The 23,209-nt window shown below is 37.9% G+C and overlaps 5 protein-coding genes across 8 annotated transcripts in view; 1 reads left to right on the plus strand and 4 right to left on the minus strand.

The window, feature by feature from the left end:
• The window catches only part of LOC113752921 (pentatricopeptide repeat-containing protein At3g02490, mitochondrial), a 19,488-nt gene extending 17,958 nt beyond the window's left edge, over window positions 1-1,530 (minus strand). Inside the window, exon 1 of the mRNA XM_027296974.1 lies at window positions 25-1,530. Coding sequence (XP_027152775.1) covers window positions 25-1,390 — 1,366 coding nt within the window. The 5' untranslated portion in view covers window positions 1,391-1,530. The remainder of the gene's footprint in view (window positions 1-24) is intronic.
• A 4,865-nt stretch (window positions 1,531-6,395) lies between these two features.
• Window positions 6,396-6,877, minus strand: LOC113751047 (stress-induced protein KIN2-like). The gene is made up of 3 exons (XM_027294894.1): window positions 6,821-6,877; window positions 6,649-6,717; window positions 6,396-6,470 (listed from the first exon to the last, which is right to left on the minus strand). Exons 1-3 carry the CDS (start codon window positions 6,875-6,877, stop codon window positions 6,396-6,398), a joined length of 201 nt encoding a protein of 66 aa, XP_027150695.1.
• Window positions 6,878-10,144: 3,267 nt separating this feature from the next.
• On the minus strand, window positions 10,145-10,626 carry LOC113751263 (stress-induced protein KIN2-like). Its single transcript, XM_027295202.1, has 3 exons — window positions 10,570-10,626; window positions 10,398-10,466; window positions 10,145-10,219 (listed from the first exon to the last, which is right to left on the minus strand). Exons 1-3 carry the CDS (start codon window positions 10,624-10,626, stop codon window positions 10,145-10,147), a joined length of 201 nt encoding a protein of 66 aa, XP_027151003.1.
• A 1,470-nt stretch (window positions 10,627-12,096) lies between these two features.
• Window positions 12,097-18,979, minus strand: LOC113751262 (pentatricopeptide repeat-containing protein At5g38730). Of its 4 annotated transcripts, none has more exons than XM_027295197.1 (3): window positions 16,499-18,979; window positions 15,270-15,438; window positions 12,097-13,296 (listed from the first exon to the last, which is right to left on the minus strand). In XM_027295197.1, the coding sequence occupies exon 1, from the start codon at window positions 18,488-18,490 to the stop codon at window positions 16,715-16,717; it is 1,776 nt and encodes a 591-aa protein (XP_027150998.1). In that variant the 5' UTR covers window positions 18,491-18,979; the 3' UTR covers window positions 12,097-13,296; window positions 15,270-15,438; window positions 16,499-16,714. The 4 variants fall into 4 exon arrangements, with proteins under 4 accessions (XP_027150998.1, XP_027150999.1, XP_027151000.1 ...); XM_027295198.1 differs by lacking the exon at window positions 12,097-13,296 and adding an exon at window positions 13,321-13,395; XM_027295199.1 differs by lacking the exon at window positions 12,097-13,296 and adding an exon at window positions 14,454-15,183.
• On the plus strand, window positions 12,208-14,320 carry LOC113752808 (GDSL esterase/lipase At5g14450-like). The gene is made up of 4 exons (XM_027296864.1): window positions 12,208-12,457; window positions 12,590-12,799; window positions 13,245-13,477; window positions 13,925-14,320. Exons 1-4 carry the CDS (start codon window positions 12,208-12,210, stop codon window positions 14,249-14,251), a joined length of 1,020 nt encoding a protein of 339 aa, XP_027152665.1. The 3' UTR covers window positions 14,252-14,320.
• Window positions 18,980-23,209: the final 4,230 nt, after the last annotated feature.

The following is a 23,209-nucleotide window of genomic DNA, read 5'->3' on the forward strand; positions in this document are numbered from 1 at the left end:
TTTTATGATCTGGAGTAGAATCAGATGCCTCCATGTTATCTATAAATTCACCTGCTTCATCATGTTTCCCACCCCTGCTGAGTTGAAAGGCAATCTTTCTTTGCAAAGTACCGTTGAGTTGAAACCCACCCTCTTCCAAGGCTTTTATAATGCTGTTGCACTCCCCAACTCTTGCAACGCTGGTCAAAGACTTGAGAACTGCATCAAAAGCAGAATTTGTAATCACATTTCCACCCTCCCTAAAGATCCTCACAACTCTAGAAAATAAGTTCATATCCAGCTCCTTTCCAACTACAATTTTCCGCAAAAGAAAAGTGCAATCATGTACTGATGGCTTATTCAAGCCCCCCATTGCAAACTCGTACAAATCCACAGCATCCTTGATCATTCCCTTCTTAACAAACCTTCCCAAAACATCAACGTAGGTGTCCCTGTACATTTCAAACCCAGCATTCCTCATCTCATCAACAACCCTCCAGAATTTATTACTCGCATCCTCACCAGCTAATGCCCTCACCATAGCATTATACGTACGTTCATCATGTTTGCAGAGACCGCTCTCCTCAGCCCACCTGAAGAAAATCAACCCCTTGTTTGCACCAATCCCAAGATTGTCCACAACCATCGACACCAACTCACTAGAAAACTCAACATTCAAGCCCCGAAGCCGCTTTTCCACATTATCACCCCAAAGCTCTGATCTAATAGCTCTACAAACCCGAGAACAAAGATTTTCAACTGAATTATCAGTCGACCCGGACGCGTACAAATCTTTTAACTTCTTAACATCATCACTCATCCCATCCTTCTCAAATTTCTCCAAAGCTTTAACAAACGTACCCTTCGATACTCCATAACCTTTCTTTTTCATAGTCCCAACCATATCCCAAAATTCCTTCACAAACCCATTACCAAGCAGTACACCCAGCATCAAATTATAAGATTTCGAGCTCAATCTCTTCTCGTTATCACTCTTTGAAACCCATTTGAAGAACCTCCGCGCCACATCAGGGGCAGACTGGAGATTCTTCAACGCATTCAAAACCAAATCATGGGTTATGACAATGTTATTGGACTCTAATTCCAGCTTAATTTTCTCATTACTCAGCTGGGTCTGGGAGAAAATGTCAGTCAGCACAGCAATTTGGTTTTGATCAGGTTGGTCTTTGGTGGGTTCAACGGCGAGCTCAGAAGAGGAGAAAAAACGGAGAGACATAGGGGGGTTATGAAGTTGATTGATAGTAACGCGCGGGGGATGAGGCGGGGAAAGCAGAGAACATGACGAGATAGAGCGGGTAGAGTTTACCTGAGAGTGAGGTAGGGTGGAAATGAGCAGTCCAGACCGAGAGTGGCATCGGAGGAGAAGAAGCCAACGCCATTGATTTCTCATTGATCTGAAGAGTTCTATTGATGGGTTCCGAGATAGCGAGCAGTTTTCGAGGTTTTCCGGCTAAGAGTAGAAAGCTAGAAGGGGTTTTTGATTTCGATTTTAGGGTTTGGGCCCTTTCGGCCCTATTTTGGCTGGGAGAGTGAAACAAGAGCGCGGCAGTTTGAAATGAAAATTCACGGATTGACCTTAATTAATTACCTCTGGAACAAAGAAAAGCCCATCGAAAAATAAAACTAAAGTAAGTAAGTAGGGGTGAGCAAAATTATCCGTTAACCCGAAAATCCGTCACATCCGATCCGATCCGATTCGAAAATTAGGATATCCGATTTTTATTATTTGATCGGGTCAAAAGAGAGTCGGATACCCGCTAAGATGCGGGGCGGGTTAGGGTCACATAATTGAAAACCTGCGGGTACCCAATCCGCCCCGCATATATATATATATATATATTTTTTTTTTATACACACATTATAAAATAATAAGTTAGAACTAAATAAGTAATTTTATTGAATAAATTGCATTACAAATATGAGAGACTACAGTTTATTTACAAGATTCATTTGTAGAGGCCATGATCTTATATTTTATAGAAAAAAGTTTAATTAATGTGGAACATATATATTAAAAATTGTGCTCCTTATTTCAAACTTTTATTGATTTTGAATTCTTTTAATGTTTTTCCTTTATCTTATATTCTCTTCACATGCTTGTTTCTTGGTGGGAAACCTTTTTCTAGAAAAAAAAATTTATTAAATCTTAGATTAATGTGTAAAATATAAAATTAAATTGGTATAAATTATTTTTTTAAAAAAATTAAATGATAAATGAGGCGGGGCGGGTACCCGCTAACCCGACCCTATCTCAGCGGGTACCCTATAATCGGATACCCGCTGATATGCGGGGCGGGTAAGGGTCAGAAAATGACTGACCCGCAAAATGCGGGTCGGGTCAGCCAAATGATAAATGGGACTAGTACCCGACCCGCGCTCACCCCTATAAGTAAGTATTCTTTTTCTGTGTTTGAATTTTTTTAGAGAGAACACATTTAAGAAGTGGGGATAGGGATGGCAGAGGTCACTCTAAAAAATCTTTCATAGCAAACTTTAACTTGCATATTTTAATCTGATACCAAACCCTATTGGGTCCTCCCCATTGCGTAATCCTAAGGGTTTTAACTTTCGTTACCAAATCGTCTCATTTTCAAATTTGGATTTTCCATTAGATACTCGTTACTTGCTAATCTGCATAGTTCGAAAAAAGAAAACTAACTATCATCAAACTAAAATTAATACATACATCATGTTACATTAACACGTTACGTTGAATTTTTAAACTTTGATGAAGCTATAGAGCCTACGTAAGAGGAATGAAGGATTATGTAAAGAGTTGGGTTAAAGTTAACTTTATTAACATATAAAACTAAGGCATATGTTTGTGTATATGTTGGGTATCGGGTTTTTATGGTTTTTTTACCGAACTCTATTCTTCAATAACCTCTCGTCAATGTCAGACCCTACCAAATTATCCAATGATTGTCTAATTCAATTAACCATTGAGTTGAGTTTTTGCAGATATTGGATTTACTCTACTCATCGCCATCTCTAAGCGGGAAAAGAAAGGAAGAGATTATTCATTTTTCTGTGGACAACTTCCGTATAAGTATTAATAGGGTCAATTTAGTTGACAAAGTAGTTTATATTAGGCATCATGCAATTTAGTAATTGGATTATGAGTATATTAAGAATACTACTATTGTAAAGTGTCGAAAAATAAAAAGTTGATGCATTTTCTGCAACAAAAAATCGAGTAATTAGGTTTTTTTTTTTTAATTTGGAAATCGAATGATGAGTTTGGGATTTGCTAATCTTGTTTGAGGTATATTAGGGGAACTTTCAAGGAAAAAAAAGAGTCTATTATGAAAACGATTTAAGACTTGAGATGGATGAGGCTTAAAAGTAAAACTGCAATCTAGATTAGGAACTCGGAAGTCGGAAATTGTTCAACACATGTGCTATTACTACTAAAAATACTAATAATAATTTGTGTCACCTAACTTAGTTACTTCAAGTACTTACTGTTTGGTTCTCGTGGAGAAGGGCGTATGGATTTGAGAAAATCACATATTATAACAAATGATAAGAGATGAGGTTTGAAACCTTAACCTCTCACCCATCAAGACTTAAAGTTTTTTGTGGTGACCACCAGTCCAAATTGCTGGTAATTGGTTCCCAGAGGTAATTAATTCCTCCCAAATTGTGATATGCATTTAAGCCTAAATTTTCATATAATTAACAGTCGTCGAATTCTTTTGGTTGGGATGCATGGTACTTCTTAGCTCAGTTGTGCATCTGCGATGGATGATTTGTTTAGTTAAAAGAATGATATATGCATTATGCAGGCAAGGATAGCAAAAACCAAATTGGTATAGGCCAAAGCTCCATAAATTGACGTGCCTAAAGATTCATTATAGTTTTATCTTTGATTGCTTTGAGACGAACAACTTTTCTCCTTCCCCCCTCTTCCAAAGGCTTTTGGCTGCCCTCCCTCAAAATCCCACAAAAATCTGAAGAATTTCAATGGATATAAAAATAGGATTCGAGTACTTTTATTCACTACCAGAAGAAAAGAAAGTGGTTATGCTGTTTAGCGGCGTTGAGTCAAACTGAAAAAAAGTTGGACAAAATCACATCTTGTTGTAGAACCAAGAAGAAATACTGGAATTTTATTAGATCAAGTCGTGAAGCCCATGCATGATTACAGGTACAGACCCTCCCTTTTTTCCCTTTTCTTTTACAGATGGAAAACTAACAAAAGGATGAACATCTACAAGAAAAAGGGAATTGCCAAAAAAGTGCGCAGAAAGCAGACGAAGACAAAAAATGTGAAAGAGAGGTCCAACTCCAACCAAGAGAAATCTGGGATTAATCGTGCATGAAAGCAGATGTGTCCAGAATAAGGATTAAACATATCATGTCTTAACCCCTAGTTTATTAACTACTTGGCATCGCTTTTGTCGAGAAATTAAGCAGGTCAAAAGAATATAAATAAGCTCCATGTATTGCGGGAATCAATTATATACTCTATGTTATACTCCCAATTCAATCAACTAATTGTTGGATACTAAATACGGTGAAATGCTCAAGATGCTTTTCCATCAGTTAGAAAAGATGTTCAAGATGTTCTTACTGCTCTACTCTTCATTGCCTGTTAGTCCTCTTCTCAGAAACTACAAATAAATTAACACCAGCAGATGCGACAACCATCATGATTTATAAATATATAACCAAGCTCTGCAAATATGAAACCCGAGCATCTAGCGCATAATTTCAGCTACTAGGCAAGGAAAAAAATGGAGTCTCTAAGAGCTATGTTCTTAGTGGTTATAGTTTTATCAGGTGGATCGACAACAGAAACAAACAAAAAGGTGGTGGATTTACAGTCCTGTGACTACTTGGCGCTTTACAGCTTTGGTGATATTAATTCAGATACATGAGGAATAGCAGCAGCATTTTCTCCAATGATAGCACCTTGTGGTGAGACGTACTTCCGCAGACCTACTGGTAGGGGATCTGATGGCCGCCTGATTATAGACTTCATTGGTGACATTTCTGAGACCTCAAACCTGATTACTACCCATCTTATCTTTGTTTTGCTGATAGGGGCTTTGGTTCTTTATCTCCTTTAGTTGTAATAAGGAATGCTTCAACTAATGAGTATATTAAGAACACTACTTTTGTGGAGTGCAAAAAAATTATAAGTTGATGCATTTTTTGCAACCTAAAATCAAGTAATTAGGTTTTTTTTTTTTTTAATCTGGAAATCAAATGATGAGTTTGGGATTTGCTCATCTTGTTTGAGGTATATTAGAGGAACGTTCAAGGAAAAAAATGAGTCTATTATGAAAATGATTTAAGACTTGAGATGGAGGATGCTTAAAAGTTAAAATGCAATCTAGACTAGGAACTTGGAAGTCGAAAATTGTTCAACACATGTGCCGTTAATATTAAAAATATTGGTAATATTTTTACAAATTTTTCCCTCTACCCAATTGGAAGTAGAATTTTTCAAATTTGGAAGTGCTCAAAAGAATAATTTAATAGAACTTTTTATTTTTAATAATTTGTGTTGCCTAACTTAGTTACTTCAAGTACTTCCCAGCTACTATTTAGTTCTTGTTGGTAATTTTTTTTGAACCTTTGACCTCTCACCCATTAAGACTTAAAATTTTTTGTGGTGGCCACCAGTCCAAATGACTGGTAGTTGGTTCTCGGAGGTAATTAATTCCTCCCAAATTGTGATATGTATTTAAGCCTAAATTTTCCTATAATTAACAGTCGTCGAATTCTTTTGGTTGGGATGCATGGTACTTCTTAGCTCAGTTGTGCATCTGCGATGGATGATTTGTTTAGTTAAAAGAATGATATATGCATTATGCAGGCAAGGATAGCAAACAGCAAATTGGTATAGGCCAAAGCTCCATAAATTGACGTGCCTAAATATTCATTATAGTTTTATCTTTGATTGCTTTGAGACGAACAACTTTTCTCCTTCCCCCCTCTTCCAAAGGCTTTTGGCTGCCCTCCCTCAAAATCCCACAAAAATCTGAAGAATTTCAATGGATATAAAAATAGGATTCGAGTACTTTTATTCACTACCAGAAGAAAAGAAAGTGGTTATGCTGTTTGGCGGCGTTGAGTCAAACTGAAAAAAAGTTGGACAAAATCACATCTTGTTGTAGAACCAAGAAGAAATACTGGAATTTTATTAGATCAAGTCGTGAAGCCCATGCATGATTACAGGTACAGACCCTCCCTTTTTTCCCTTTTCTTTTACAGATGGAAAACTAACAAAAGGATGAACATCTACAAGAAAAAGGGAATTGCCAAAAAAGTGCGCAGAAAGCAGACGAAGACAAAAAATGTGAAAGAGAGGTCCAACTCCAACCAAGAGAAATCTGGGATTAATCGTGCATGAAAGCAGATGTGCTGAAACTGCTGCACCCTCTTCATTTGTTCATCCCCGTCGCATTTTTAACAGTATCGACTGCTCCTTGAGCCGTGGCCTTCGCTTGCTGCCCTGCCTGCATACACACAACACACTCCAGATAATTTTACCATAACCCCAAGTAACAAACTTCCTTTTTTCTTTTTTCTTTTTTTTCCTAGAAAAAATACAACAAGAAATATATTGCATGTATGTATTGTGAGAGTAGTAAATAGGTCTGGAAAAAATTAATAATCAGAAAAGTAAGGAAGAACCTCTTGCATGGATTCCTTAGCTGATTGAGCCGCATTGCTTGCCTTATCCATCATTTGGCTTCCCTTTTCCTGAAATCAACATGATACACACGAGTGATTGATCCACTCCTAGTAATCACAAATTATATCACTGGTAAGATAATTAAAGTTAAGCAGGTGCAGTGATAATCACCTGCATTTGGCCCTTGGCCTGACCGGCTTGGTAACTTGCGTTTTGTGAATTATCCATACTCTAGCAATTAATATGGTTTTTTTTAGTACTGTGCTAATAATGTAAGATGAGGTAATTAGGGAACTGCTACCAGCGGTTAATACAAACACGTATTAGTAATTGATAACGGGGATTAACAGAAGTAAGATAATGAGCCATTTATAGAGGAGATCAAGCCGATATAGGGTGGACACGCGTAATAGAAGAGCAGGCAACGTGGCAACTATTGGCATGGCCATGGCTAACACATCTTTCGGCCTTTAGACTAGGGAATAACTGCTAGTCATTCAAATTTTAGGATAAGTGGACAACATTTGCGGGAGCCCTTCCAGAAGAATTACTTTTGTACATTTACCCCATCCACTCATTTTATGGTATGTTGGCATCCAATCTCCACGCATAGGGAGGGAGCATCTCCCATTCACCAAGTCCGGGTTCAAATCTCACATCATTCCCCTTCTTCATAGCGTAGATTAGTACAGAAGTAGGATAAATTATTTTCGTTGCGGAAAAAAAATTTTAAATTTTTGCAATTGCATAAAGAAATTTAAAACTTAAATCGCTCATTTTCCTTGTGATGAAACACAATCCAATCAGCCTTTTTTTTACCAATTATCTTGATCCATTCACATGCTGCAAACTTCATTTTTTTTTATGGGTTTCCTCTTCTTTGACAGTAACATTTATGTGCATTTATTATTTTAGCAGCTTCAATTTTTAGGTAGAATTTCTTACAACTTTTACTTGCTCGAGTGTTAACTTTTGTTGCCCAATAGTGGTAGGTGAAACGTTTCCCAAATAAATAAGAAAAACAGACTAATGAAAGTTGTCTAATCCTAGACCATTTGATATTATTTTTACAATAATATAGCGAAACAAAACCTAGCATTGCACAAATGACTTGTCTTCTATCCTGATATATGTATTAGGGTGCATTTTATAAAGCAAAACCACATGCTCCAACTGTATTAGTAGCTAGTACCCTAATAATTTCACAAGATCGTATTCGTATTTTCCCAACATCATTTAGTGAGCAAAAATCCAAAACAACAATGATAAAATTCTTGATGGTATGCAATAGCTTTTTTTATCCTTTCTTTTTTTCCCAAAAGAAAGACAAATAATTGTATAATGAGGTTTGGATTTTTCAGGTGAATGTTTACTACAAGTACAACGTTGTGGGAACGTTGACAGTGAGGTTGGGATTCTCTGCGCATACTTTTGCGTCCAGAATAAGGATTAAACATATCATGTCTTAACCCCTAGTTTATTAACTACTTGGCATCGCTTTTGTCGAGAAATTAAGCAGGTCAAAAGAATATAAATAAGCTCCATGTATTGCGGGAATCAATTATATACTCTATGTTATACTCCCAATTCAATCAACTAATTGTTGGATACTAAATACGGTGAAATGCTCAAGATGCTTTTCCATCAGTTAGAAAAGATGTTCAAGATGTTCTTACTGCTCTACTCTTCATTGCCTGTTAGTCCTCTTCTCAGAAACTACAAATAAATTAACACCAGCAGATGCGACAACCATCATGATTTATAAATATATAACCAAGCTCTGCAAATATGAAACCCGAGCATCTAGCGCATAATTTCAGCTACTAGGCAAGGAAAAAAATGGAGTCTCTAAGAGCTATGTTCTTAGTGGTTATAGTTTTATCAGGTGGATCGACAACAGAAACAAACAAAAAGGTGGTGGATTTACAGTCCTGTGACTACTTGGCGCTTTACAGCTTTGGTGATATTAATTCAGATACATGAGGAATAGCAGCAGCATTTTCTCCAATGATAGCACCTTGTGGTGAGACGTACTTCCGCAGACCTACTGGTAGGGGATCTGATGGCCGCCTGATTATAGACTTCATTGGTGACATTTCTGAGACCTCAAACCTGATTACTACCCATCTTATCTTTGTTTTGCTGATAGGGGCTTTGGTTCTTTATCTCCTTTAGTTGTAATAAGGAATGCTTCAACTAATGAGTATATTAAGAACACTACTTTTGTGGAGTGCAAAAAAATTATAAGTTGATGCATTTTTTGCAACCTAAAATCAAGTAATTAGGTTTTTTTTTTTTTTAATCTGGAAATCAAATGATGAGTTTGGGATTTGCTCATCTTGTTTGAGGTATATTAGAGGAACGTTCAAGGAAAAAAATGAGTCTATTATGAAAATGATTTAAGACTTGAGATGGAGGATGCTTAAAAGTTAAAATGCAATCTAGACTAGGAACTTGGAAGTCGAAAATTGTTCAACACATGTGCCGTTAATATTAAAAATATTGGTAATATTTTTACAAATTTTTCCCTCTACCCAATTGGAAGTAGAATTTTTCAAATTTGGAAGTGCTCAAAAGAATAATTTAATAGAACTTTTTATTTTTAATAATTTGTGTTGCCTAACTTAGTTACTTCAAGTACTTCCCAGCTACTATTTAGTTCTTGTTGGTAATTTTTTTTGAACCTTTGACCTCTCACCCATTAAGACTTAAAATTTTTTGTGGTGGCCACCAGTCCAAATGACTGGTAGTTGGTTCTCGGAGGTAATTAATTCCTCCCAAATTGTGATATGTATTTAAGCCTAAATTTTCCTATAATTAACAGTCGTCGAATTCTTTTGGTTGGGATGCATGGTACTTCTTAGCTCAGTTGTGCATCTGCGATGGATGATTTGTTTAGTTAAAAGAATGATATATGCATTATGCAGGCAAGGATAGCAAACAGCAAATTGGTATAGGCCAAAGCTCCATAAATTGACGTGCCTAAATATTCATTATAGTTTTATCTTTGATTGCTTTGAGACGAACAACTTTTCTCCTTCCCCCCTCTTCCAAAGGCTTTTGGCTGCCCTCCCTCAAAATCCCACAAAAATCTGAAGAATTTCAATGGATATAAAAATAGGATTCGAGTACTTTTATTCACTACCAGAAGAAAAGAAAGTGGTTATGCTGTTTGGCGGCGTTGAGTCAAACTGAAAAAAAGTTGGACAAAATCACATCTTGTTGTAGAACCAAGAAGAAATACTGGAATTTTATTAGATCAAGTCGTGAAGCCCATGCATGATTACAGGTACAGACCCTCCCTTTTTTCCCTTTTCTTTTACAGATGGAAAACTAACAAAAGGATGAACATCTACAAGAAAAAGGGAATTGCCAAAAAAGTGCGCAGAAAGCAGACGAAGACAAAAAATGTGAAAGAGAGGTCCAACTCCAACCAAGAGAAATCTGGGATTAATCGTGCATGAAAGCAGATGTGCTGAAACTGCTGCACCCTCTTCATTTGTTCATCCCCGTCGCATTTTTAACAGTATCGACTGCTCCTTGAGCCGTGGCCTTCGCTTGCTGCCCTGCCTGCATACACACAACACACTCCAGATAATTTTACCATAACCCCAAGTAACAAACTTCCTTTTTTCTTTTTTCTTTTTTTTCCTAGAAAAAATACAACAAGAAATATATTGCATGTATGTATTGTGAGAGTAGTAAATAGGTCTGGAAAAAATTAATAATCAGAAAAGTAAGGAAGAACCTCTTGCATGGATTCCTTAGCTGATTGAGCCGCATTGCTTGCCTTATCCATCATTTGGCTTCCCTTTTCCTGAAATCAACATGATACACACGAGTGATTGATCCACTCCTAGTAATCACAAATTATATCACTGGTAAGATAATTAAAGTTAAGCAGGTGCAGTGATAATCACCTGCATTTGGCCCTTGGCCTGACCGGCTTGGTAACTTGCGTTTTGTGAATTATCCATACTCTAGCAATTAATATGGTTTTTTTTAGTACTGTGCTAATAATGTAAGATGAGGTAATTAGGGAACTGCTACCAGCGGTTAATACAAACACGTATTAGTAATTGATAACGGGGATTAACAGAAGTAAGATAATGAGCCATTTATAGAGGAGATCAAGCCGATATAGGGTGGACACGCGTAATAGAAAAGCAGGCAACGTGGCAACTATTGGCATGGCCATGGCTAACACATCTTTCGGCCTTTAGACTAGGGAATAACTGCTAGTCATTCAAATTTTAGGATAAGTGGACAGCATTTGCGGGAGCCCTTCCAGAAGAATTACTTTTGTACATTTACCCCATCCACTCATTTTATGGTATGTTGGCATCCAATCTCCACGCATAGGGAGGGAGCATCTCCCATTCACCAAGTCCGGGTTCAAATCTCGCATCATTCCCCTTCTTCATAGCGTAGATTAGTACAGAAGTAGGATAAATTATTTTCGTTGCGGAAAAAAAATTTTAAATTTTTGCAATTGCATAGAGAAATTTAAAACTTAAATCGCTCATTTTCCTTGTGATGAAACACAATCCAATCAGCCTTTTTTTTACCAATTATCTTGATCCATTCACATGCTGCAAACTTCATTTTTTTTTATGGGTTTCCTCTTCTTTGACAGTAACATTTATGTGCATTTATTATTTTAGCAGCTTCAATTTTTAGGTAGAATTTCTTACAACTTTTACTTGCTCGAGTAGGTGAAACGTTTCCCAAATAAATAAGAAAAACAGACTAATGAAAGCTGCCTAATCCTAGACCATTTGATATTATTTTTACAATAATATAGCGAAACAACTGGTCGGACCGCCCGGTCCGGTCCGAGTTTAAAAATAGAGGTATTAGGATGCATTTTACAAAGCAAAACCACATGCTCCAACTATATTAGTAGTTAGTACCCTAATGATTTCACAAGATCGTATTCGTATTTTCCCAGCATCATTTGGTGGGCAAAAATCCAAAACAACATTGATAAAATTCTTGATGGTAGCAATAGTTCTTTTTATCCTTTCTTTTTTTCCAAAAAGAATGACAAATAATCGTACAATGAGGTTCGGATTTGACAGATGAATGTTTACTACAAGTACAACGTTGTGGGAATGTTGACAGTGAGGTTGGGATCCTCTGTGCATACTTTTGCGTCCGGAATAAGGATCAAACATATCATGTCTTAACCCCTAGTTTATTAACTACTTGGCATCGTGTTTGGCGAGAAATTAAGTAGATGAAAAGAATATAAATAAGCTCCATGTTTTGCGAAATCAATTGTATACTCTACGTTATACTCCCAATTCAATCAACTAATTGCCGAATCCTAAATACGGTGAAATGCTCAAGATGCTTTTCCATCAGTTAGAAAAGATGTTTAGGACGTTATTACTGCTTTAGTCTTCATTGTCTGTTAGTCCTCTTCTCAGAAACTACAAATAAACTAACACCAACAGATGCGACAAGCATCATGATTCATAAATATACAACCAAGCTCTGCAAATGTGAAACCCGAGCATTCAGCACATAATTTCAGCTATTAGGCAAGAAAAAAAATGGAGCCTCTAAGAGCTGTGTTCTTAGTGGTTATAGTTTTCTCATGTGGATTGACAGCAGAAACAACAAAAAAGGTGGTGGATTTACAGTCCCGTGACTACTCGGCACTTTACAACTTCGGTGATTCTAATTCAGATACAGGAGGAATGGCAGCAGCATTTTTTCCAATGATAGCACCTTGTGGTGAGACGTACATCCACAGACTTGCTGGTAGGGGTTTTGATGGCCGCCTAATTATAGACGTCATTGGTAACATTTCTGAGACCTCAAACCTGATCACTACCCATCTTATCTTTGTTTTGCTAATGGGGGCTTTGGTCCTTTATCTCCTTTAGTTGTAATAAGGAATGCTTCAACTAATGTTTGCTCCTCTAAACTCAGCTGAGCACCTGGCATTACCGTTGCTAAGTCCATACCTGGATTCAGTAGGAACCAGTTTCCGGCATGGAGCAAACTTTGCAACTGGAGGGGCCACCATTCGGCGGCAGAACGAATCATGGTTTCAGACAGGTGTAAGCCCGTTTCCTCTGGATATTCAAGTCGAACACTACCCCCAGTTCAAAGCACGAACAGCTTACTTCTACAATCAAGGTAGAAGAAATCCCGAACTCAAAACCAATATACGCTGGTAATATTATATATGCATCCTAAGCTTGATGATTGAGATGAATCTTCTCAAATTTTGCCGCCAAGATAGCATCTGATGTAAACAGGCTCCCTAGACCACAAGACTTCTCAAAGGCTCTTTACACATTTGACATAGGTCAAATTGATACAGCTGCCGGTTTCCAAACAATGAGCATGGAAGAGCTTTGAGCCACTATTCCTGATATAATCAGCCAGTTTTCTAAACAAATCTGAGTGAGTTCTACAGATCATTCAATGATTAGAAGTGACAATCAACTGCATAACAAACAAATGATCTATTCATCACTGCTACAAGATACTTGATGACAGCTATATCTGGCAGGACTTGTATTCAGAAGAAGCAAGAGTATTCTGGATACACAATACAGGTCCCATTGGTTGCTTTCAGTGGCCACTATCAAAGTCCAAAATCCAGAGCCCGGATATCTTGATGACCATGGCTGTAAAACGAGTCAGAATCATATGGCTGTGAAGTTTAATAAAAAGCTCAAGCATTCAATTATCCAACTCAGGGCAGAGCTTTCAGAAGCTACAATAACCTATGTAGATATGTACAGGGCAAAGTACGACTTAATCAGGAATGCAAAAGAACAAGGTACTTTATTATCAAACCAGTGTCAATGAACAGTCACTTCAGAATCATAAATAAATCACCAAACTAGACAATATTGCTTCAGTATTTAATTTTTTTTCTTTTTTTTTCCCTATGATAGAATGCAAAAGAAGAAGGTACTTTATTATCAAACCAGTGTCAATGAACAGTCACTCCAGAATCATAAATAAATCACCAAACTAGACAATATTGCTTCAGTATTTATTTTTTTTTCTTTTTTTTTTCCCTATGATAGCAGATTAAACATGTAAATATTAATTAAGAAAAGAAAACAGTTGGCTAAATTTAAAATATAAGGCATCAAAGTTCCAACAGAAACCATGTGCTGTATTTACTATGTTCTTTATTGCTAATAGACACACTCTGTGACTGAATAGACAATGTGTTATTCCCAGAGAATATAATTTGACTGCTCCTCGGAAGCCATTTTTAAATGCCAAAGTTTTCAGGAGTAGTTTGAAATTAAAATTTACACATTAATTCAAGAACCACTTAATGTCCTAATTACACCACTAAATTTTCCATTTACAGGATTTGAGAACCCTTTCAAAATCTGCTGTGGACTTCATGGAATCGATTTTGATGTCTGGTGCAGTAAGAAAGCAACTATAAATGGTAGTGAAGTATATGCAGGTTCTTGCGCAAAACCTTCTGCAATAATCAGCTGGGACGGAGTACACTATTCTCAGGCTGCAAATAATTGGATTGCTAGTCGCATAGTCAATGGATCACTTTCAGACCCGCCAATGCCAATCACACAAGCATGTCGAAAGAAAATTTGAACAATTCTGTGCATTCAATGATTAAACTATTGCTTCTAAAACTCCCAAGCTATTTTTTTTTTTTTTGAAGTGGGAGGACTCGAATCCGAGACCTCTTACTTACACTCCCTCCCCTCAAACCACCCAACCCACCCCCCCCCCCAACCCAAAAAAAAGAACTCCCAAGCTAGTCGTGCTTACTAGAAATTTAAACCAAAAAGTTTTATTGAGTTGTTTCCAAGATGCAATTTCCAATTTTCAAAGGCATTTTCCTCCTATCCATACAAAACACCCCCCTCCCCACAAAATAAATCAACTCTTGCTGGTTTAAGAGAGGAAATATACCAGCAACCCATACTCAAACAATGAAGTAAACTGTTTCTCTTTTGGAATCATAGATCAAGCCAATACATATGTATTAAATTTTAGAAAGCATGATCAGCCATTGTGATCGTCCTGGATCAGCCTATTGCATATGCTAGTTTGCTGGAAAATAAATGCACAATACCTGGTTATTCATAGCTTCCAAGTCTCAAAGCAAGAAAAAGATCATATGTACCATCTACGTGGCTATTGAAAACCGTTGTTTCATTGCTAAAAGCAGACAAGTAAAGAACATCCATTTTGATAACTACATGCCATATTAGAAAAATTTCTCTCCCTAACACGAGTAGCAACAAGACATGGACAGGAAGGGGGCAGTTCTTACCATGTAACAAAACAAAACACTATCTACACAAAAGACGAGACAGATCCTTAGGAGGACATTATTTAGCAGTACTCCACTTTAAGGCCTATCAAATGACTATATACTCCAAATGACAGATAATTTCAACTCTTGATTAGCGCACATACCTTTAGTAATAACATATATTCAGCTAAGATGCACATCGACATGTCAGAAAGCCACACACCGCAAAAGCTAGACAGGAAACTCGGAGTTTCAACTTATCCTGAGGCAACCACAGCCTCACTTTCTTAAAGAATCCAATTCAGTGCAAGTGTTTGGACAACAACGTAAGCATGCATAATTTGTTACCTGCTTTTATGAAGCTCCTCCATGGTCAAATTCATAAAATGACTAAAAGATTATCCCCTTAGGGTCTGATCCATCTGAATTTCCTGTAAATAATTTCAGACCCAGCGTAAATAAGCTTTATGCAGAACAAAAGCCGTGTTGCTTAGACAAAGAGCCCACTTGTTAAATCCTGAGACATATTTACCCTGATATTAGCAAACTAGATAAAGCAACATATCACAATAAGCAAGGAAATCTTTTCATACCAACTTTGACAATCTGTAACAATTTTCCCACAATTGTCAAAAATTAAATTATTTAAATTTTCTTTCTGTATTGTTTTACTTTGTTGTTTCAAAATTCTTCGAATTTAAGCTGTCGCAACCAAAAATATGAAGCAGAAAAAAGTCAATTAAATAAGAATATAAACCTCAAAATCAGGTAATATAGCAAGATCAACTTGATGTTGTTAAATTGTTTTAAAGAAAAAAAATTGATACTCTTTTTATTCTTTCATCTGATAAATACAGTAACCAAATTCACTAGATAACATTGAGGGTGTTTGGATAGGAGATTATTCTGTTCTAAAGATAGTGCTCCTTAATCAACCAGACCAGGCATTCTTCAAATTTGCATCAAGAAACTTGAGATTCCAGTTCTTTGAGTGTGCCTGAAAATCTATATCCACAGTCCAAGGAGGTGCCTTTTAGCGCATGAAATGCAGGAATATGAATAATAGACACGCATACAGATTATTCTAATATTTCAACTGTCTACTTTTTACATTGTTCATCTTAACAAAATATGTATGTATATACACAAGCACACACATACCCATGAAGACATATACAAACAAACATACATGTACATATAAGTCCATTTGTGTTTGTCTATGTATTGCCAACTAAAAGAGAACTGCCACCATTTTGCAAAAATATCAAAGAAAGAAGCACACAAAAGTCCAAGCCAAACCAAAAACAAAGCAGACGTATTTTTGTAATGCAATCTTAAGGCATATCATGAATAAAGCAAATAAGTACAGTTTCAAATTGCTCTTTCCTGATCAAAATGAAGGACAAAGTGGAACTTTGGAGGTGATAAAATCTATAAACTGTGACAGTGCATCATCAGAATAACAAGATATGCATCTTAAACAGAAAATAAGTGTTCAGCTATTAAAAATGCTATGCCAAGGAAAGCGTTTCCTTCTAGCATTACTATAATAGTGTGAGTGGAAATAACTTTCTAACCTGCAATGAAGATTATTCTTGGGAAATTAAGCAGTACCATAACCATCAGGACCTGCCAAAGGGATTAAATTGCCACATATATGGTCTCTAAAAGCAACAGAAGTTGATGCTCAGCAACTTACATCCTTTGTTCAACGTCCTGGTGCATATGAAGGCGAACCACACTGAACTACCCATGTAGTGTGGCTAGCTTGAAAATACAAATTTAGAAGTTTGTCAACCCTCATTTATTTTCAACTGTTGAATGTGAATTTGAGTAGTTTTAGAAATTAAGCCTCTATGGACCAAATTGTCCCAAAAGGTATTTAGGCAGCTTCCGTCATTAGCAAAAGAAGCACTAAAGCTTTTGTAGATTTTGAGAGTTACCATCAACCGTCTCCTATACATCTCATGTGACAAACTTGAAAATGCGACCATGTTTCCCTCTTTAAAGTAAGCATAAGCCAGACTAGTGTATACCACACTATCTCCTGATATTCCCTTCTCATTCATAGTGATAAAAACTTTCTCGGCGCAATCAACCTTTTCCCGCTTACACAGGCGTCGTATAAGTGCCCTGTATACAGAGATGTCAATACAAAGACCTCTCCCTGAAAGTTCATCTGGCAATTTTATTATTGCTTTTTCATCATCTTGGTTGCAGTAAAAATCTACAAGCCAAGAGAACATGCAATAACTAGGAGACAGTCCTGCAGCAAGCATCTCGAATAATATATCTTTAGCGCCATTTACATCCTTCACTTTGCAATACCCATGAATTAATGCCTTAAAAGTAAAAGAGTCAGGTTTCAATCCAGCCCCTAACATCTTACTTCTAACCATCAAAGCAGACCTCATATCTCCAATTTTGCAATAGGCATTTATCAAAGTATTACATGTGATGTTATCAGGTTCAACCTTTTTCCCATTCATCTCATTCAACAGTCTATTTGCGTCCTTTATCCGACTGTCTTCACACAGTTTGCGAAGAATTGAATTATAAGTCACAACACCAGGATACAACCCCTTAGCCTCCATGGTATCACGCAATTGTAAAGCTTGATCAAGATCATTCACTCTGCAATATCCATTGATCAAGGTAGTGTATGTAACCTGGTTTGGTGTAACCCCTTTAATTTCCTTAAAAAGCCTGTGAGCCTCCCTCATTCTACTTTCCCGGCAATAACTGTAAATGAGAGAATTATAGGTAAAGATATCTGGACAAACACCCCCAGATTTCATCCTATCCTGCACGCACAAAGCCTCATGATGCATGCCCTTTTTGCAGTACAAAGAGATTAACGTATTATACGTTATTAGATCAGGAAATACAGCCTTAAACTCCATTTCTCTCAATAACTCTTCTGCTTTCTCCACGTCCCCGGACTTGCAACAAGCATGAATCAACACATTGTATATATGCAGGTTTGGAACGACCCCAGCTTTTATGATCTTCCTGTATAATTTCCACACTGTATCACATAATCTATCCTTGACCAAAGAGTTCAACAGGACAGTACAAGCATGCAAATGAGGTTTAAACCCACATAGCCTCATGTGCTCAAACACTTGAACGGCATCCTGTGTCTTTTTAGAATTAGCATAAAATATCACCAACCAACTCAAAACATGAGAATTCACATCTGGACTGTCACAACCGCTCACAAGAGCATTCAACACCGTTGGCGATGACAAAAAATCTTTAAGCGCAATCCTTTCAAGCATAGCATGTGCAGACTTGAAATGCTTTTGCTTAGTTAACACACAAATCATTGTCCAACAAGACTGTAAAGAATGGTTGTAATCGGGAATGGTTTCAACCCATTTATAAAATGACCAAGAAAGAGAAAACCCATATGACGAAAGGCTAATAAGTGCCTGATTGATCGTACTTGAAGACACAAAAGAACCAATCTTGGGCTTCAAAATATCGTCCCAGTGACCCTTCACCACAATGGCGCACACAGTTTTGACAAATAGACTTTCACTGCTTACCCTAACGGAGATAGCCATTAAAAATCAAGCCGAATACACCAACAATCTAGTCCAAATAAATAATCCAGAAGATGCCTGCTCTTGATTCTGAGAAACTTGGCAAGAGTAGCAACTCGTTATGCTGGTCCATGAGAATTAATCAATTATTACTAATTATAAATTGGGAAACATAGTAGTAAATCAGAACCCAACCTTAGGCATCGTTAGGCTTTAATTTCCCGTAAGGTGTGTGACTTCATGCAAAAGTGGCAGCTCAGTTGGAGACCTGGGCCAGAGACAAATAGGAAGCGCGGAAGCTACAATAAAGAAGTTATTTTTATGGCCAGAGAAGAAGAACCTAATACAATGCCGCGTTCAGGCTAAAATTTCGGGGCCCCGAAAACTTAAACCTCAGCCTCGGTGGTATATAGGGCCTTCGACTTCAGACAACTGAGGAAAGAACTTGGCGGAATCGCTGATGAGGAAGATGGCCGGTGACCGACTGGGGATCAACATGTTAACCGGTATGTCCGGTAATCTTTCTCCCTGGTTTGCGAGTTTAGGAGAGAGAGAGACACTAATAAAAGAGAAAATACAGAAAAAGGAAAGAATGGGAAAGACACACTAAATAAATTGTTTTCATCTCGCTGAGAGTCTGAAAATGGAAAAGATAGGATTCATCTTTTACTCCCTTCGTCCCATTTTGATAGTCCTGTTTCTTTTTTCACACAGTTTAAGAAAAAGTAGTTAACTTTGTTGAAAAAGTAAATTTAGATTGTTATTTTTCTAAAATACCCTCACATTAAATATGGTACAACTTTATGGGAACTTGAATTGATGGTAAAAAAAGAATCAACTCTCATTAAATAGGGTAAGTTTATAGTAACAACTACTTACATTGAATAATAGTATTTTAGAAAAATTAAAATACAACTACATTCTTCAATTGGAAAGTGGACTACAATTTGGGACAGATGAAAAAGGAATACATGACTATCAAAGTGGAACGGAGGGAGTATTTCGGAGTCGACGTGAAATTAAAAGAAAAGATTTTGTGCGCAGTCATCCTACATATGTGCCCTCTTGACTCTGACTAGGCCTTTAGCAGCGACCACATTAATTGTGAAATGTTAACATGGAATGTGAGACCAAAAATTAAAACTTTACCTTTTATCAATTAAAAGTTAAAACTTTACCTTTTATCAATACAGGACTTGCTCTAAATTTATAGGAGTATATAATGCATCATCTGATCTAGTAGTAATTCAATCCCATCAAATTTCTCGGATTCCGTTAGACTATCCCCTAGAGTAAGTCTATGACACTGACTTCACTAAATTGTATTTTCCTTTGAGTCTACTAAGCTTAATTTTAACGAGTATCAGCATGTAACATGTCGACGGACAAAATGGTTATAGAATAACACAAAGATTAACAGCCTGTAGTTTCTTTTCCTTCCTTCTCTTCCCACTCATGGGAGGAAGAGTTTTTCAAGTTTAGAGAGTAGAAGACTAGAATATTAATACATGCATCAGTTCGCCTGACTGCCATTAGAGCAAAACAGGAGGTTGATAGTACCAGTTGATAATTTGTTTTCACTGTTCTAGAGAATGAATATCGTATACAATACCTCTGCGGCGCGGAGACTTCCTTTGCTGTCTTTGCCTAGAAAACAGAATGTTATGTCTAGAATAATTCTGCCGGTTGTTGTCAGCTGGAGTTTATTACTGCTAGGAAGTTGTTATGCTATATCAGATGGTTGGTTGAGTTAGTTGCGCCACATTAGCCATCCTGTTAGTTAGTTAAGTAGCTGGAAAGGGAAAGCTCGTGCAGAAATGGAAAGCTTGTGCAGGAGGCTGATTACTGAAATAGAATTAGTACTAAAATAGAAGGTGGTGGCAGGTGACTATATAAAAGGGGCTAGGGGGATGAGAGGTACGGGTAGTCTGATCAGTCTAATTCAATTGTATTCATTTCAATTCCCTATTCTCATCTCTGCAATAATACTATCTCTCTTCCTCGAGTTGTCTTCTCCAATTTGCAACTCCTGTTTGAGAGAATTTTCCTATGATCTCCACTGCCCTTCGCATCAGTGGTATCAGAGTTGGGGGACAGACCAGCTCATACAGCAATGGCGGAGGGTACTAGATCTCAGGATAACCGAAGGTTCGAAGAGAGCGTGAAGGCTATGATGAAGGAACAGAAAGAGCAGTTTGAACAGGAGATGGCAGCTCTCCGGAACTTGGAGAGCTGTACTCTCAAAGAGGACAATCTGCAAGGAACTCACCTTCTGAAAATGAGGTATCTCAGGGGAGGAGTTACCAAGCCCCTACGCATTTTTCTCATCTGGAATTTCCTAGATTCCATGGAGAAGACTTCCAAGGGTGGTTGTTTAAGATCGAACAATTTTTTGAGGTAGATGAGACGCCAGTTCATATGAGCGTAAAACTGATTGCGATGAACTTGGAGGGGAAGGCTCTCCAGTGGCACCAAATCCTTTTAAGGTCGCGAGTCACAAGAGATTTACCTGCTTGGGAAGAATATATTAAGGAGATGGCGTCAAGATTTGGAGGATGTTTGTATGATGATCCAATGGGGGAATTAAAGGCCTTGAAACAAGAAGGATCAGTCTTGGAATACCAAGAGCAGTTCGAAGAGCTGCTAAATAGGGTAGACCTTCCTGAAGATTATGCCACAAGCTGCTTCATCAGTGGATTGAAGACAGAGATACAACTAGCTGTGAGGATGTTCAAGCCTAAAACGTTGTAACATGCCAAGTCGCTAGCTAAACTGGAGGAAGCAAAAATTTCGACTCAACAGAAGAGAGGAGTGATTAAAACTGGCTTTCACTCTAATGTGGACGATAGGTGGAGGAGAGAAAGGAACTTTGAAAGATCCTGGAAGAAGGAGAGTAACATTGATCGCGCTTGGAGAAGGGATGATAAGGCACTGCTGCCCACCCCTAACCAGGAGAGGAGTGAGAAGGTTCCAAAAAGATACACCAGGAGGCCATTCAAAAGACTGACCTATAGTGAAATGGATGAAAAGAGAGCAAAAGGTCTTTGTTTCTGGTGTGATGAAAAGTTTGGAGTTGGCCACAGGTGCAAGAATAGGCAGCTGTTTCGATTGGAGGTGTGTGCAGAGGAGGATGGTGAAGAGCTAGAGATAGAATCTGAGGAGGAGGGGGAAGCATCACAGGGTAATTTGGCTCACATTTCCTTAAACATTATGACTCTTACTGCTGTCCCTAAGTTTAGAACAATGCGAGTGACTGGACATGTAGGGAAGACCTCAGTAAATATTTTTATTGACTATGGAAGCTCTCACAATTTTGTTCATCCAGATTTAGTTAACAAACTGGGTCTGAAGGTGCAAGGAGTACCATCACTTGTGGTGGAAGTAGCAGATGGCAACAAAATCACCACCAATAGATTGTGTCCTGATTTCACGTGAAAGATGCACAAACAGACGTTCAAGGCTGATGCTATGGTGTTATCTGTGGGAGGTTGTGAGTTAGTACTGGGGGTACAATGGCTCTCAACATTGGGCGATATAAAGTGGAACTTTGGAGAACTGAAAATGAAATTTCTGAAGGGAAAGAGGAAGGTGGTGTTGAGAGGGAAGGGTCCGCAGGCTATTCAAGTGGTGCAAAAGAGGACCATGCAGAAGATCCTGCGGAAGCCTGAGTAGATTGCTTTCGCACAGCTGTGCTTCATTGTACCTGTGCAGGTACCAGCAAGGGAACAGACAGGCAGTCTCTGCCAATTGGAGGAAGAATTACAGGTAGCAGACCCTAGCCATGGTTCTGAAGCAAGGGAGCTGAATGAACTGTTAATGCAATTTGAGGATATTTTCGAAGAACCTTCTGAACTCCCCCCTCACAGAAGCTACGATCACCAAATTATACTCAAGGAAGGAACAGTGCCTATGAATGTAAAGCCTTACAGATATCCTGTCTTCCAGAAAAATGAGATTGAAAAGCTGATTCAGGAGATGCTACAATCTGGAGTCATCAGGCACAGTACAAGTCCCTTTTCTTCTCTAGTTGTATTGGTCAAGAAGAAGGATGGAACGTGGAGGATGTGCATTGACTATAGGGAACTAAATGCAGCTACTGTGAAGGACAAGTTCCACATACCAGTGGTAGAAAAACTAATTGATGAGTTCTTTGGATCTCATTTCTTCACTAAACTGGATCTTAGATATGGTTATCATCAGATAAGAATGTGTGCGGATGATATTGCTAAAACTGCCTTCTGAATTCACAAAGGGCATTATGAGTTTGTTGTGATGCCCTTCGGGCTGATCAACGCACCTTCCACCTTCCAAAGTTTGATGAACACCGTATTCAGGCCTTATTTGAGGAAGTTCATACTGGTTTTCTTTGATGATATTCTTGTGTTTAGTCCAACCTGGCCTGACCACATCAGACACTTGCAGATCACCTTAGGAACTCTGCGGCAGCACAGTTTGAAAGTAAAAAAGAGCAAGTGCTCTTTTGCTCAGTCGCAAGTGGCATATTTGGGGCATTAATCTCAGGAGAAGGAGTGCAGGCAGACCCTCATAAGGTGCAAGCAATTCAACAGTGGCCTATACCCTCAAATCTGAAGGAGTTAAGGGGGTTTTTTGGATTAGCAGGGTACTATAGGAGGCTCATACAAGGTTTTGGGAAGCTGGCCAGATCCTTGACAGATTTGCTCAAAAAGAACAGCTTTGTGTGGACAGGACAGGTTACAACAGCATTTTTAGCACTGAAAG

This window comes from Coffea eugenioides, chromosome 11 (assembly GCF_003713205.1).
Source record: "Coffea eugenioides isolate CCC68of chromosome 11, Ceug_1.0, whole genome shotgun sequence".
Classification (NCBI taxonomy): domain Eukaryota; kingdom Viridiplantae; phylum Streptophyta; class Magnoliopsida; order Gentianales; family Rubiaceae; genus Coffea; species Coffea eugenioides.

Coding starts and splice junctions, on each gene's coding strand:
- LOC113751047 (XM_027294894.1), bottom strand. CDS start 6,877: ATGGATAATTCACAAAACGCAAGTTACCAAGCCGGTCAGGCCAAGGGC. Junction 6,718..6,820: donor AGGCCAAGGGCCAAATGCAG/GTGATTATCACT, acceptor TGTTGATTTCAG/GAAAAGGGAAGCCAAATGAT. Junction 6,471..6,648: donor CTAAGGAATCCATGCAAGAG/GTTCTTCCTTAC, acceptor GTGTGTATGCAG/GCAGGGCAGCAAGCGAAGGC.
- LOC113751263 (XM_027295202.1), bottom strand. CDS start 10,626: ATGGATAATTCACAAAACGCAAGTTACCAAGCCGGTCAGGCCAAGGGC. Junction 10,467..10,569: donor AGGCCAAGGGCCAAATGCAG/GTGATTATCACT, acceptor TGTTGATTTCAG/GAAAAGGGAAGCCAAATGAT. Junction 10,220..10,397: donor CTAAGGAATCCATGCAAGAG/GTTCTTCCTTAC, acceptor GTGTGTATGCAG/GCAGGGCAGCAAGCGAAGGC.
- LOC113752808 (XM_027296864.1), top strand. CDS start 12,208: ATGGAGCCTCTAAGAGCTGTGTTCTTAGTGGTTATAGTTTTCTCATGT. Junction 12,800..13,244: donor AGCTTACTTCTACAATCAAG/GTAGAAGAAATC, acceptor GGTTGCTTTCAG/TGGCCACTATCAAAGTCCAA. Junction 13,478..13,924: donor TATTATCAAACCAGTGTCAA/TGAACAGTCACT, acceptor TTTCAGGAGTAG/TTTGAAATTAAAATTTACAC.
- LOC113751262 (XM_027295197.1), bottom strand. CDS start 18,490: ATGGCTATCTCCGTTAGGGTAAGCAGTGAAAGTCTATTTGTCAAAACT.